The sequence below is a fragment of the Silurus meridionalis genome, chromosome 4 (assembly GCF_014805685.1).
Source record: "Silurus meridionalis isolate SWU-2019-XX chromosome 4, ASM1480568v1, whole genome shotgun sequence".
In the NCBI taxonomy this organism is placed as follows: domain Eukaryota; kingdom Metazoa; phylum Chordata; class Actinopteri; order Siluriformes; family Siluridae; genus Silurus; species Silurus meridionalis.
In genome coordinates this window covers 16005363-16021358 of record NC_060887.1, presented here as the reverse complement: position 1 = coordinate 16021358, position 15996 = coordinate 16005363, and the positions used below count along the sequence as shown (strand labels likewise).

General features: G+C 39.5%; 2 protein-coding genes across 2 annotated transcripts; one reads left to right on the top strand and one right to left on the bottom strand.

Annotated features, from left to right (window-relative positions):
• Window positions 1–1482: 1482 nt before the first annotated feature.
• Window positions 1483–7036, bottom strand: creb3l4 (cAMP responsive element binding protein 3-like 4). The gene is made up of 10 exons (XM_046847122.1): window positions 6842–7036; window positions 5903–6043; window positions 5457–5670; window positions 4639–4811; window positions 4432–4521; window positions 4044–4150; window positions 3892–3960; window positions 2496–2580; window positions 2204–2300; window positions 1483–2096 (listed from the first exon to the last, which is right to left on the bottom strand). The coding sequence occupies exons 1-10, from the start codon at window positions 6887–6889 to the stop codon at window positions 1780–1782; spliced, it is 1341 nt and encodes a 446-aa protein (XP_046703078.1). The 5' UTR covers window positions 6890–7036; the 3' UTR covers window positions 1483–1779.
• Window positions 7037–11661: 4625 nt separating this feature from the next.
• Window positions 11662–14442, top strand: LOC124384360 (zinc transporter ZIP1-like). The gene is made up of 4 exons (XM_046847123.1): window positions 11662–11973; window positions 12358–12818; window positions 12979–13100; window positions 13440–14442. The coding sequence occupies exons 2-4, from the start codon at window positions 12677–12679 to the stop codon at window positions 14040–14042; spliced, it is 867 nt and encodes a 288-aa protein (XP_046703079.1). The 5' UTR covers window positions 11662–11973; window positions 12358–12676; the 3' UTR covers window positions 14043–14442.
• The last annotated feature ends 1554 nt before the right edge of the window (window positions 14443–15996 follow it).

The window sequence follows — 15996 nt, the reverse complement described above, 5'->3', positions numbered from 1 at the left end:
TTATGCTATCTAACATAGGCTACACTTAAAAATGTTTTAATTAGAACTAGCTAGCTAAAGTTATAGCTATATAAAAATTTGTTCTGATAATCTGTATGACGAGAGGGACTCAACAAGCTTAAGGCACCACAAGATTTCAGCCTCCAGGGTTTTTACTGGTGTTAAGTCGAGACGTGCTCAACTGTGTCTCACACTGCTGTCATGGCTGGAGGTGGGAGTGGATTCATTGGCTGACTGCTTTTCTGTTGAAGCTATATGGGGAGGCTGCAGTAGAGTAGTGATGGGCACTTGGGCCAAAGATGATGCTACTTTCAGCTGCATAGGGGTAGCATGGTTTTTACTGTGGTTCTGCAATGTGCTCCCTCTCAATTATTTGGTGTATGCTCGATAGTTGTTTTACAAACTTTACATTTAACCTTTCTGTCGTCTAATTTTAACACCACACTGCATGAACAGAGCAGAATCCGGAAAGATTAGGAAACAGTAAACTCCCACTTAATTGTTTATTGGATGTATGCAGATAAAAAGTGACCCAGGTTACACAACATCCGCAAACAACCATGTAACTCAAGTAAGCAGACATACTCAGGAAACCGTGATATTTTACGGAAAATAAGGAATGCCTTTCATATGTTGTGAGTGAAAGGTGTTAGATGTCTGCTCTGTTCCTAATGGGAGGGAAAAAGCTGGATGTGTTGTAAATCACTAAAAACTACAATATAACAATTAAATGAATACAAAGTTTATTAATAATAATGTAAAAATGTGTAATCATGTCTGGATTGCTCCTCTTTACAGGGTAAATTCCCCGCACAACCAAAACGGTGACCTCACACCTTCTGAAGCAGTTTTGTGAGTTTGTTGATGCTTGTCCAGATTTTTTTAATATATTTTAGATGTTATTATGTACACTTTTAGACATTGGATTACACATTTAATTTAATGTTGCTAATAATATATTTTCGCTCTGTTCAGCATCCTGCAAGACGTATGAAACCCTAAGCAGGAAATATTCAATGGAACAGCCGGACAAAGCAGAGCTGAGGGAGTCATTAAAAGCTTTGGTCAAAAAGAAAGAAAGAAAGAAAGAAAAAAAGAAAGAAAGAAAGAAAGAAAGAAAGAAAGAAAAAAGAAAGAAAGAAAATAGTTAAGGAATTTGATAAATGTTGTTAGTGTTGCTTTCTACTCTTCTGACACAGAGTCAGATGAGTTTATTATTTACCTAAATTCTTGTAAGTTCTAATGTTTATTTAACTTTTTTAATATTTGTATTTTTTAAATGTATATATTGTTTTATATTCCATATTGAATTGTTATTTTTTATATTTTATCGCTATTTATACTTATTTTATGATATTGATATTTCTACTGAAATGCAAATATCTAAAAAATTCCATGAGCCGTTGGAACCCTGATCAGTGTACTCAGGCCTCCCTCTCAAAATCAACAAACAAACTAGAAGATTGCACACACACAAACACGTTTGACATCGTGATGTTTATTATAGAAAATAAAGACGTTAAACAGAACAGAAAAACCTCAATTCCAAACTGGTGATTAGAGACACAGCCCACCCACTGTCCTAAGCAAACACAATGTGCACTACAGCACTGAGATAGTGTCTTAACAGATACACCCACCAATATTAAAAAAGAAGTCATACCAGCCATCCTAGCTGCTCTGTCCCAGTAGTGCAACTACTAACGTACCTGTGTATAGTGCGACTGATTTGGGACATGGCCCATTAGCGTCCATGAATAAAATTAGAACTTCATGTTACTACATTTCGTCAGCATGAGCAGGTTTAGTTGCATCGACATCCACCACAGCACCCCCTGCTGGAGGAGACTGCAAGTTGATGTTTACTATCTCCTTCCCATTTTCCTCTGTCGCAGAGTCGTTTCCTTTCTGTGTATCCTCCTGAAGCAGTATTTCCTGTAGCCTGTCATCTCTGTTTGAGTCATCTGTGTCATAGTTCTCCCCTCGCTGCATCTCCACCACTGATTGGAACTCAGTAAGGAGGGATTTATCATCTTCTGCATTCTCAGATGGGACAAGAGGAGATGCTTCATCGTTTAGGATGTTTCTGGAAATTACTTCACAGAGGGGAAAAAACAGAATCCTGAATTTATTACAGAAATATGAGTGTTCTAGTCCAATCAAAGTGATGAGCCGATTGTTAAATGCTAATCAGAAGCCATACCTCCAGTGGGCGTGTACGTGCTATCTGAAGCTTGAGTGCTCAGACTGAATGGACGGAAACTTGGGAAAATAATCAAGGTTAAAGAGAAGAGCAAAATCTGAAAAAAGAAAAAAACTTTGTGATCAGCAACGTAAATAATTCCATTATTTATTCACTAACCCCTGTTCTTAACACAGAAAATTTCATTTAGCTATCATGCTGAAGCAGAATTAGCAAGTTAGACATAAATTATTTATTAGCATTCATTTAGTGATTATCCTTTAACACGGAAATTATAATGAAATGCACTGACCACGATGCAGGTGCTGGTCTGAGCCGCTTTACTCGCCGTCTGTTTCACCAGAGACTGTAACTTCCTCAGCTGTGTTAACAGAGACCTAAACACACACACATACATATAGACACAGACACACAGAAAAACAAACGCACCCATGCACACACACACACACACACACACACACGCACACACACACACACCCAAAGCAGTGTGCACACAGACAAACAGACACTGCTAATTTCTCTGCCAAACATCATACTGATCTAGTAAACTGATAAAGACCTACATTTATAATTTATTACACACACTTTTGCAACCCAAATCCTAACAAAGTTGGGACGCTGTCTAATGCAATGATTTGTAAATGTCATAAACCCACAAGGTATTCAGAAAAGAACATAAAAATATATAAAATGATTACATTAAGTAAATGTACCAGTTTGAGAAAAGAATAAAGCAATTCTGAATTTAAGGGCTACAACACATTTTAAAGAAGTTGGGACAGGTCCATGTTTATGCTACTGTATAGCATCCCCTCTTCTTTTAACAACAGTCAGTACCGTAATTACCGGACTATTAAGCACACCCTAATACCCACTGAATTTGACAAAGATTTTTATTTTGAACATAAATAAGCCGCATCTGTTTATAAGCCGCAGGTTCCTACACTGAATTAAATGAACTTTACACAGGCTTTAACGAAAGACAGTGTCTGTTACACGGCTTGTATCTAAACAGTAGCCTAACAAGAAAGTCATTGTTCTCTGTCTTCCTCCATCCTTTCACAACAATTTCTCTCGAGAATTTATCTTTTGGCATCGTCGTGCGGTGAATCTTTTCTCCCGATGCCGTGCAGCTCAGAACACAGGAAAAATCCATAAATTAGCCGCTTTATTGTTTAAGCCGCGGGGTTCAAAGAGTGGGGAAAAAAGTAGCGGCTTATAGTCCGGAAAATATGGTATACATCTGGGAACTTAAGAGAATAGTTGCTGGAGTTTTGGGGGAGGAATGTTGTCTCAATTGTGTTTGATACAGGATTCTAACTGCTCAACAGTCCTGGATTTTCTTCGTCATATTTTTAGTTTCATAAAGCACTGGACTCTTCTACTACAAAGCCAACCATCAGAGATGCAGGCGTCTGATCTCTGCACTGATAAAAAGCTGGATGGTCCCTCTACTCTTTAATATGGAGGATGCAGCATCCATGATTTCCAAAATAAATTTCTAATTTCAATTCATCTGACCACAGACCAGTTTTCCACTTTGCCCCAGTCCATTATAATGAGCTTTGACCCAGAGTTTTTGGAATTGGGGTTTTATATTGGAATTGGGTTTCTATATTGTAAATAAAAGTGTATGAGACTCTGTGTGTTTGTTTGTATGTTTGTGTGTGCGTGCGTGCGTTTCTCACATGTTGTGTTTCTCCAGATGCTCCACTGTTCTCTGAAGTTCCTTATTCTGTGCGGAACATGATGCAACCCTGATACACATACACACGCATACGCAGGTTTTATTATTATTGTTGATTTGTTATTTGTTTATTAATATTTATATAAAGTGCACCTGTTCTCCAGACCGTCGATGTACTCTTTTTTGCGGCGTCTGCTGTCCTGAGCTGATTGTTTATTACGAATTTTACGCCGCACTTTTTTCAGTATTCTCTCCTCCGCCTGTATCCACACAAACATGTGTGTACACACACACAAATGAAAGCTGTGTTTTAAACCACATGCATTTATATTAATCAGTGTGTAAACCAGTGCAGGTAAATGACAGTAATTTAGTGTGTGATTGGCGACACAGCACATGTGCTATTTCCTACAGCTTTTTAAAAAGGGGTTTTAAAACAGCTGCTCTGGAATTTAGTACAGCAATGTGTGATTTGAGACACAACCGTGACTTATTTAGTGTTTTTACAGTTACAGTGTGGGTGTAACTGGAATGTTGGTACCTTTGTGAGTGGCAAGTTGTTAGGAAGGGCCACACCCTCCTGACTGAGGAGCTTCTGTTCCTCCTCAGTGAGCTTTAGTTCCGGATACAGCTGGAATATTAACACAGTATAACACAGTAATAACATCATAAAACCATATTAAAAGCATTATTAACATGTTAAAGGGTCACTGTGAGCAAGTGATGTAGCAAACACTAATCCACTCACCAGGCCATCAGTGAAGGAGTGAGGGGCGTGGCTAAGATTGAAAAGTGCATGGTCAAGTTCAGAGGGGGAGTGGCTGAGCTCTGGATTGGTGTGTTCCACTTTAATGGCAGAAACCATTGGCAGCTCGTTCACCACACACGAGTCAGACATAAGCACTGGAGAACTCCATTCATCTGTAATATTATGAACACACATTAACACCACCTTATTTATTAACACAGTCTTATTAATCACCACCCTTTTATATTCATTACATCACCTATTTATTAACCCCGCCTTATTAAAAACCACCACCCTATATTCATTAACCCCACCTATTTATTAACACCATCTTCTTATATAATAACCACCCTTTTATATTAATTACACCACCTTATAAAGTAGGCGGTGTTAATAAACAAGGTGGTGTTAATAAATAGGCAGTGTTAATGAATATAAAAATGTGGTTAATTTCTAAGATGGTATTAATAAATAAGGTGGTGTTAATGAATATACAGTAAAAGGGTTGTTATTAATAAGGTGGTGTTAATGAATATAAGAGGGTGGTTATTAATAAGGCGGTGTTAATAAATAGGTGGTATTGATGAATATAAGAGGGTGACTCTTATTCAAAGACTCTTACTGTATATTTATTAACACCACCTTATTAATTAACCATCCTCTTATATTTTTTAACACCACCTTATTAATTAAGCTATTCAACTACAAACAATGCTAAGCATTTTATTCAAAAATATCTATAACCCAAATAAAACACATTTAAAAATAGTAAGTAAGAAAAAATAACAGTAAGAAAGATGCATTAATGGTGGACGCACCGAGTTCGATGGAGATAACATCAACCTTCTGCTGCTTCTGTTGATCCCCGCTGATTCCGCTTATGTCATATACGACCTGATACACAGTCGACGTATCCACATTCGAGCAGTGGGTGGGGTCAGAACCATCAGAAGTGCCACTGTCACTCTCATTAAAGACCTCGTTTGGGTTCACTGTGTGAAGAACATCCTCTGACTCGCTGTCGTTAAAATTCTAAGAGTAAAATGTCATGGTACACACTGTATTATTTAAATGCCGATTAAAGCAGTGAGGTGTGTGTTTAATAGAAATTAAAACAGTGGTGTGTTTAATGGAAATTAAAGCGGGGGGGATGTTTGATGGTAAATAAAGCAGTGGTGTGTTTAATGGTGATTAAAGCAATGGTGTGTGTGTGTGTGTGTGAGAGCGCACTTAATGCCACTTAAAGTGGCGGTGTGTCACTTACAGACTGGTGCTGGAGAACCCATCCCGCTGTTCCCTCATACACACATGGAGGACAAGAATCAGCGATGAACACTCTGTCTTCTATCACTATATCTTTGTCACACTGTTCCACATACACACTTTCTGCCTCCTCGCTCGATTCCTGATTCACATAGAGCAGAAAAGGTCAAAGGTCACATGATAAGTGAGATTTTACAATTATTATGGTTTTGTGTGTGTAACAGAGATGAGTGTGTGTGTGTGTGTGTGAGCTTCGCTCAGTTAACAGGAACACGGTGATCCTCCCGTTATCTCCAGCTCACCCATACAGAAGGAGAACGTGAGTGAATAATGGGTATACACACAAGCACACACACACACACACACACACACACACAAAACCACCCACCCACACACACACTTCTCAGTAAGACAGAGAGAGAGAATGTGTCCTTAATCACAGTACCACACTTATTAGTGCACCACTGAGAGGGATGTATTAGTGTACACAAGTGGTTGTGTGTATACATGCGTAGGGTATATTGTGTGTTTGTGCATTCTTCATAGTGTGTTTGTGTAGTGTTTACTGTGTGTATATGTGTGGTGTTTAAAGTGTGTGTAGTCTTTATAGTGTGTATGTAGTGTTTATTGTGTGTGTGTGTGTGTGTGTGTGTGTGTGTGTGTGTGTGTAGTACTTAGTGTGTGTAGTAGTACACACACACACACACACACACACACACACACATCACTATGTCCAGCTGGTTGTGTATAAAAACCCTACAGAATGAGAACTCGTCATTATTACAGATGTATGTAGTGTATGTGTGTGTAATGTTTATATACACACACACACACACACACACACACACACACTCCACCATGTCCAGCTGGTTGTGTATAAACACCCTACAGAATGGGAACTCGTCATTATTACAGATGTATGTAGTGATGTGTAACTCACACTTCCGGTACGTGTCCCGTGTCCTGCTCCACTCGCCGTCTCGCGCATCTTTTCTCACCAAATCACGTTATTATTATATTGTAGTTAGTTTGTGTGTGAGTGTCTGTACTGTGCGCGAGCGCAGCTCCGCCCCCTCACCGCATATCCGTGTGCTCAGGATACCGAACAGGATCAGCGTTCCATACAAAAACGCAATCTCTAACACATATACACACCTGCGCATTACAAACTTGTCAATCCGCATACTTTGAAACTCTGGGCCGTTTCTCCGCGAATACTCATGTCTGATTGGCTCTTCCTCAGGGCGGCCCAATCATGACAGTGATGCCGGAAGTAAGTGGTTTTAAGATTGTAAAAATCTATGTACAGTATTTGAACAATTTTTAATCGATTTATTGGTTACATACATATTTCCAGAAAAGATCAGAAATACTCGAAATTTGCTTCGAACAACTAATACAACCATCATAAAAGCCTTTGGCTTGTTATGCAGTCAGAATGTATATGATTGGTTCATACATTGAGACGTTGTTCTCCAAAGACCACATAGCCTTTAATTATCTCAGTGTTGAATATCAAACCTAAATATCTTCTTCTTCTTCTTCTTCTTTCGGCTGCTCCCATTAGGGGTCGCCACAGCGGATCATCCGTCTCCATATCACCCTGTCCTCTACATCCGCCTCTTTCACACCAACTACCTGCATGTCTTCCCTCACCACATCCATGAACCTTCTCCTTGGCCTTCCTCTTTTCCTCCTACCTGGTGGCTCCATCCTCAGCATTCTTCTACCAATATAACTCATGTCCCTCCTCTGCACATGTCCAAACCATCTCAATCTCGTCTCCCTCACTTTGTCACCAAAACATCCTACATGCCCTGTCACTTTAATAAACTCATTTCTAATCCTGTCCATCCTCGTCACTCCCAACGAAAACCTCAGCATCTTCAGTTCTGCTACCTCCAGCTCCATCTCCTGTCTTTTACTCAATGCCACTGTCTCTAATCCATACAACATCGCAGGTCTCACCACAGTCCTATCAACTTTCCCTTTCATTCTTGCAGATACCCTACTATCACAAATCACTCCTGTCACTCTTCTCCACCCACTCCACCCTGCCTGCACTCTTTTCTTCACTTCTTTAAAACACTCTCCATTACTTTGCACTGTTGACCCCACTTACTCCTACTGACTTTCATTCCCCTTCTCTCCAGCGCATATCTCCACCTCTCCAGGCTCTTCTCAACCTGCTACCTACTCTCACCACAAATTACAATATCATCTGCAAACATCATAGTCCAGGGAGACTCCTGTCTGACCTCGTTCGTCAACCTGTCCATCACCAGTGCAAACAGGAAAGGGGGTTAAGGGCCGATCCTTGATGCAGTCCAACCTTCAACCTAAACCGGTCTGTCTTTCCTACTGCACACTTCTCTGCTGTCAAACTGTCTTCATACATGTCCTGCACCACCCTCACACACTTCTCTGACACACCTGACTTCCTCATACAATACCACAACTCCTCTCTTGGCACTCTGTTGTACGCTTTCTCTAAATCCACAAACACACAATGCAATTCCTTCTGTCCTTCTCTATACTTCTCCATCAACATTCTCAAAGCAAATAAGGCATCTGTGGTGCTCTTCCTCAGCATGAAACCATACTGTTGCTCACAGATGGTCACCTCCTCTCTCAGTCTGGCTTTCACTACTCTTTCCCATAACTTCATGGTGTGACTGAGCAACTTAATTCCCCTGTAGTTACTGCAGGTCTGCACATCTCCCTTATTCTTAAAGATCGGTACCAGCAAACTCCTTCTCCATTCCTCAGGCATCCTCTCACCTTTCAGAATCTTGTTAAACAATCTGGTTTACATTTGTGATCATCACAGATCCAGCACCAGCTTCTCCATGCCAGAGCCTTTAAACACTCCAGAAGGTCCAATGTCAAAACTCCACACATGTACTGGTACGTCCCTGGTGGACGAGATGTTTGCGAGTTCGGCATCTACTTCTTCAGAGGTCCATAATCTTCATGAGGGGGGACATTTTTTTTAACTGTCTGTCTAATATAGGCAATATTGTCTGAAATATCCAAAAGAATCCATGATAATTTTTATATGCCCGGAAAATATAGATAAATAAAAAAATAATTGATAAAAAAAATTAATCAATAGGGAAATATTGGAAAGACTACAATTTAGTTTTGGCTTTATAATCTATTTTTTTCTCCTAACTTACAAAAGCCACAAGGCATCAGTGGTTGTCTGCAATGTCCTGGCTCAGGCTGGATTTAAAACTTTACACCAGAAACTACAGTGGGTGAAGAGAAAGGTCTCATATCTGGGCCATGTGATCTCAGAAGGCCAACGTAAGATATCACAGGACAGAGTACAGCTTGTGTGCCTGGGTTTTCAAGACCTCTGACTGTGAAACAGATGCAGAGCTTCTTGGGACTGATGAACTACTGCCGAGTATGGATCCCTGACTGCGCACAGCATTATAAAGTTTTGCGTAGTGCTATTGATCACAAAGCTCCTCAATCACATCTCATTCTGTGGACTCATGAAATGATTGATAGTTTACTGCCCTCAGGCTATACAGTCTGCTCCAGCTTTAGGTCTTCCAAATTATGCTAAGCCTTTTCACCTTCATGTGCACGAACGTGGTGGTACAGCTGCGGGGATTCTAGCCCAGGAACATGGTGACAGATATCGCCATGTTGCTTATCTTTCCAAATCTTTAGACAACATAGCACAAGGCTGGCCCTTGGGTTTTGTGCGGTGGCTGCTGTGGCTCTGACGGTCCGGGATGCTAAGAAAATGGTGCTGTCACATCCTTTGATACTGTACACCTCACATCAGTTAACAGCTATTTTACACTACCTCAACACACAACATATGACAGCACAACGTAGATCTGGTTATGAAACCACACTCTTGGCGACAAAAAAATGTACCATCCTATTCTCAGCCGCTTTCAGCTGTAGTAGCACTGCATGATCTGCTAGATTTAGATGGTTTTGACGACGCACATGATTGCCTTAAACAGATTGAACAAGAGACCTCTTGTAGGTCCGATCTTTTAGATTCGACCCTGGAAGAGGGGGATTGCCTCTATGTAGATGGTTCATGTTCAAAACCTTCTGATGTGTATTTATGTGGATATGCGTTTGTAAGATTACCTGATGAAATAGTTGAAGCTAAATCAATACCATACACATCTGCACAAGCTGCAGAGTTGGTGGCACTTACAAGAGCATGTCAGTTGTCTTAAGGTAAAGTTGTGACTATATACACTTATGGTTTTGTGCATGATTTTGCCGAAACATGGAAGCAAAGAAACTTTTTAAACAGCTGATGGAAAACCCATAGCACATTTTAATCTCATAAGTGACCTTTTAAATTGTTCAAAGTGAAGCCATAGTTAAGGTGAAAAGACATGCCGCAGGTGATTCGGAGGAAATTCAGGGAAACGCGTTAGCAGATAAAGTAGCTAATAAAGCAGCAAAACAACCAGTAGATTTGGACACAATACATACAAACCCTGAGATCCCGACGATGACACATATCTCCAATATACCAGATATTGACCAAAATATACTTTAGAGTCAGCCTACTGAGGAGGACATAAAGTATTGGGCTTCTAAACAATGTAAATCAGATTCTGCTGGTATAATTAGAGATGTAGATGGAAAAATTGCTCTGCCTAAACTAGCTTTAATAGTGTTGGTTTCCTGTTATATTTGCCTTAATACATGAAAGAGCATGCTTCTAGCGAAGTGTAGCCAGGAACCACTTGCTCTAATCACAGTGTCACCATTCGCACTGCTGTGAAACTTTTCTGTACTTTCAAAACTTCTCAAATTGGTTTTGAATACTTTGTGTGATATAAACAACGAATGGTTTAAATGAGTCTGGCAAACTCTTCAAAATCATCGCAATTAAAAGTCCATCACGAGGTGATTGCGGTTTCTGCTCGAACATAATATGTGACACTCTCATTTGCTATTTTCTGCAAAGATGTTAACTCAGTGTACAGGCTAATTATTCGCGATTTTCCTTTACCAGTATAATTGTTCCTTACAATCTGCAAAGCTTTTCTACAGTCGTCGGCTGCATCTCTCATTACAATAGACAAACTTTTGTCATCCAGATACTAAATCAGCTCAGCATAGGCTTCCTTATTTTTATCAACAGCATCTTCTTCCTCATTATCTTTTGCTGGACACTCCGACAGTATAGTGTCCTTTAGCCCTATCAACGCATGTGCCCTAAAAACTTATTTTCATCTCCGTCGAAACACAATCTGTTCCATCGGTTACCTACATCTCTCCTGGGCCAATGTTTATGTTCTGAACTTGCACAGCACAGTGTCACTTTATACCACACCATACTGCACATGGACACTTTAAGGACAATCACACTAAATCACTTTTATTTGTACTCTGTCAATATCTGCCATACGCATCCATACCCATCTAGAATTCATGTATATACATATATATTTTAATACTTTATATTTTTCTTATTTATCTAGTCTTACTTTTTTTATCCTTATATTCTATTGCTTTTTTTATGTTTAAATGTTGGACAGTCGTAAAAAGCATGTCACTGCATGTCGTACTCTGTTTTTTATATTTAATTTTTGTTTTTATACTTCCAATTATAGAACAATGACGTGTAGTATGAGGACAAAACTCATATATATATATATATATATATATATATATATATATATATATATATATATATATATATATTTATTTATTTATTTATTTATTTATTTATTTAATAAAATCCCATCCATCCCTTTCCGATAGATTCCGGATTATGCGCATGCGCACGAGAACCACGCGGATTTGACAGAGTCTGAACTTCTAGCCAATTAGAACCCAGGTGGGCGTTTTTTCCGGATTCAGTAAACTTGACTCACACGTTCCCGTTAATTTACTAAGCGACTCACGGCGGGTAAGTCACAATTGATGGCATCCTCACTACACATGTGCACTCTGTAAGGTACACAGTAATGGCCTAATCACCCTACTCAGTGCACTGGATGTGGAGTAGGAAGGGATTTGGATCTCAGTTTCAGGAGTTTTTAAACCTTACTACGGAGACTGACTGCCACAGAGGTAAGGCTGATCAACCTCTGCTGTTTATTTATATATGTAGTCACTTCTTTTACATAATTTACACTAGTTAGATTTTAGTAAATAAAAACTTTGGTGCTTCTAGAGTTTTATTCTTAATGGCCCTATTTCCGGTCTCCTTCCAGTAGAGGAGACCGGAAATAAACATAATAGATGTTTATTTTTGTAGATATTTATATTTTAATGGTAAAAGATATTTAATTAAATCTGTCTCCGAATAAATACAAACGAGGCAAAACAGATGAATGTGATTTATTGATTTCTTACACATGAGAGGTGTTATAACTACACTATAACCCGTTATAACATCTGCTCCATATTTGCTTCAGCTTTCTGAACATCTTCCTTCGTGTGTGTTGTGTGCAGGTTTTGCCCTGATACACCTCTGCATGTGGAGTCTCACCGCTCACGATGTGATTCTAAAGTGATTTTATTTCCCCAAAGTGTTTTGTTATGGGCCATTCCACTACAGACCATTTCACTCTAAATCATTACTCTATTTTATTTTATATTTTATTGGTTTAAAAAAAGTTTTAAAACATTTTTATTTGGTTTATTTATGATATGAGTTCTTTAAAAAAAAAAAATTCAGCCCAAATTTGGATTCGGAATCATTAAAGTCTTTCACACCTCTGTGTGTGTGTGTGTGTGTGTGTGTGTGTGTGTGTGTGTGTGTTTGTTTGTAATGATGTTGCTGGTTTCCTCTGTGGTTAGCAGTGTGGGATCAGAGCTATTGTGTGTGTTGGTGTATGTGGTGTGTGTGTTGGTGTGTGGGTTTGGGGCACTCGGAACATTGAGAATAACAGCGAGAGGGGGAACATACTCAGGTAATCACACACACACACACACACACACACACACACACACACACACACACACTCTGTATCTTTATAATCTAACATTTATTAAATGTGAAATTACACAAATGTATTAATGTATGTGTGTGTGTGTGTGTGTGTGTGTGTGTGTGTGTGTGTGTTATGTTAGACACACGTCTCTCCTTTCTCAGCTGTCTGTCTGCAGGTGTGTTTTTAGCCTCCTGTGTGTTAGACATTATCCCAAATTACCTGACAGAGATGAGAGAGCATTTCACAGAGCTTGGCGTGACGGTGAGTAAAATTGCCACAATGCTTCATGGTGCCCTAATCGGTACACAATACCTACAATACACCACAACGACCACATACCGTACCCAATACTGTAACACAAATATGGTACATAATGCCCAAAATACACCTCGTTGGTGTAAAAGGTTTCTGAATATTACAGTGTGATAGTGTGGAGTTTTGATTGTATTTATAATGATGGCTGCCCCGACTGTGCTCCTGTTTTCATGCTTCCTGTGTTCTCTGCTCTATATTCACTGTGTTTCATGTTTTCTTTGTCTTTTGTCCCTGTGTTCGTATGTCCCATGTATCCCATGTGTCCACTGTGTCCTATATCCTCAGCTGCGCTTTCCTGTGCCAGAGTTCATCATGGCTGTGGGCTTTCTGTTCCTACTGGTGATGGAGGAATTGATCCTGGCTCTGAGAGACGAGTGTGAGAGACAGCACAGACAGAAAGAAGAGCGAGATGAGAAGGAAGCTTTGCTCCTGTGCTCACCAACATTCCGGCCACGTCCTGATCCCTCGCTGGCCCCCATCCGCTTTTCTGTGCTGCTCCTGTCTCTCTGTCTCTTCTCCATTTTCCAGGGTTTTTCTGTGGACGAGGTGCGGCTGCATCCTGATCTCCTCCTGCGCGCATCACTCGTCACCTGCAGCCTGGTCTTCCTGCTTGCTCAGAGTCAAATGAGACGCTCCGTGGTATCCGTCTGCCTGTTAATGCTTTCTTTGGCTTTCCCGCTTGGCCTCGCTCTGCGTCACACACATAAACACACCTTACGCCTAGCGCGCTCTACCCTCGAGGGTCTGAGTGTAGGGAGCTTTACCTATGTTGTCTTTATGGACGTGATACCTCGAGTGACAAGCGCTAAAGAGCACCGTATTTCTAAAGTTACGCTGATCCTCACAGGGTTCAGTGTTCTGACTGTTGCGCTGCTCCTCAAAACATAAACATGCATAGTGGCTGCATCCGAAACTGCACATTGATATTTCCATACCATATATTACACTACATGTTACCTAGCAACCAAAGTGTTTCAGCACTCACAACAAGGCTTTACAAATTACCATTGCAACTTGTTATGCCATGAATCATCATAAAACTAATATTATATTGTATGAAGTACACTATGTATTCTAGGAGTGCGTGGTTTAGGATATAAATATGGACACACATTCCAAAGTGACCTTAGAAATGCACACTTGTGTCACATGGAACTGTGCAATGGTGCACTCCTGAGTGTGTATGCACATGTGGGACTTCCTTGATGGTTTTGTCCTTTGTGATGTAAACATACTGTTTCTGTATGTTATAAAACGTTCCAATAAACCTGAGATTTTTTTTTAACAATCTCTGTTCTCTTTTCTTGTGTTCTGCATAGGGCACTTGATTTTGCATTGTATTGCATTACATTGTCTTTATCATTAAGGGTGTTGTGAGTGGAATTTAGGCTGCAGCATGAACTATTTATAGTCTCTACCACCATCCTGAACCATGTACATCATGTACATGAAGCCCTGCCTCCTAGTGGAGGTCAGCCTATATGATGTGATGATACACACGCATTGTGAGATATATAATGCAAATAAAAGGTAAACATGAGTCCAATATAATCTATTATATACAGAAGAATCACCTGATGAGATTTTTAGCTATTGGGTTTCGTCTACAGATCATCACCTAATTTTGTAAACATCAACTTCAGAGTAAAGCTTGCAAAACATATAAGGGATAAATGTACAATTGTTAAACATATAGATTCTAAACTCAAGTTCCAAATGATTTGTCAATGAATATGCCAAACATGAGTACAAGTATCTGAGCAACAACTTTAGACCAATTAGTCCAAATCTGGTGTATCGGGACCAAATTATAGTAATACACCAGAAATGCTGACTTCTAACTCTCATTATACCTGTGTCTCCAAATTTTGTCTAATTTAACCAGATTTTTCTCACATCATCTTGAAACCGCACTGAACAAAACTGAAGGCTTTGTGAAAATCAAAAACGCTCTCTTGTAACATACAGCAAAAGCAAAATAAAAGGCAAAGAAAAAAATGATGTGAGTGTGTATATAGTAATGCATCAACATATAATTACAAAAACTTGAATAATGTTTTCATGACCATGCTCTGTTTTTCTCTGATTGATTAGGAAATAATTGTAGCATGTCTGTAAATGTGCCGCTCACCAAGTCTGACTGCCCGGACCCCACAAATCTTTAGTTATACTAATTTATCCTAATTTGCTGTGTGTGTGTGTGTGTGTGTGTGTGTGTGTGTGTGTGTGTGTGTGTGTGTGTGTGTGTGTGTGTGTGTACTAGGTTGAGTGTGTGTGTAAGTATAACTGTGTGATTTTATACATGTAATTAACCATCCCACAGTAAAGAGAGGACAGAACACAACTCCAGGATGTTTTTATTTTCAGTTTTCTTGCAATAACAACTGCTTTGTTGAGCATTTCATTTAAGTGTAATGTTTAGCATGTTAAAAATGCTGACTTAAGTTTGTATTTCAGTGTGTGTTTAGTCTTCCATCATCCTCCTTGAAGCGCTGTGACAGTTATCGGACAGCAGCTTGTATTTAGTTCCGCCTGCTTCCATTAAATCTGACACCGTCTTAGTGCCTTCGAAGTTTTTAGTCTCCCTGGTCTGTGAAAAAATGTCAGTAACTATGAATAATAAATGAATAAATCAGGATACATTTTATGTCTACAAAGGTTCTTACCGTCCATTTGTCGCTCATGTGACGATCATCCACTACAACTGTGTCAGAGGAAATACCGTAACCACCTCCTTTATGCACCAACCACTTAGTGCCATCTTCCAGAGTCACTCTGAAATCATTATAAACCCAAAATTTATTTTAATTTATAATCTAATTTCAATCTAACCCTAGATATA

Coding starts and splice junctions, on each gene's coding strand:
- creb3l4 (XM_046847122.1), bottom strand. CDS start 6,889: ATGCGCGAGACGGCGAGTGGAGCAGGACACGGGACACGTACCGGAAGT. Junction 5,671..5,902: donor GGGTTCTCCAGCACCAGTCT/GTAAGTGACACA, acceptor TTTTACTCTTAG/AATTTTAACGACAGCGAGTC. Junction 4,812..5,456: donor TGTTATCTCCATCGAACTCG/GTGCGTCCACCA, acceptor ATAATATTACAG/ATGAATGGAGTTCTCCAGTG.
- LOC124384360 (XM_046847123.1), top strand. CDS start 12,677: ATGATGTTGCTGGTTTCCTCTGTGGTTAGCAGTGTGGGATCAGAGCTA. Junction 12,819..12,978: donor GAGAGGGGGAACATACTCAG/GTAATCACACAC, acceptor GTGTTATGTTAG/ACACACGTCTCTCCTTTCTC. Junction 13,101..13,439: donor TCACAGAGCTTGGCGTGACG/GTGAGTAAAATT, acceptor CTATATCCTCAG/CTGCGCTTTCCTGTGCCAGA.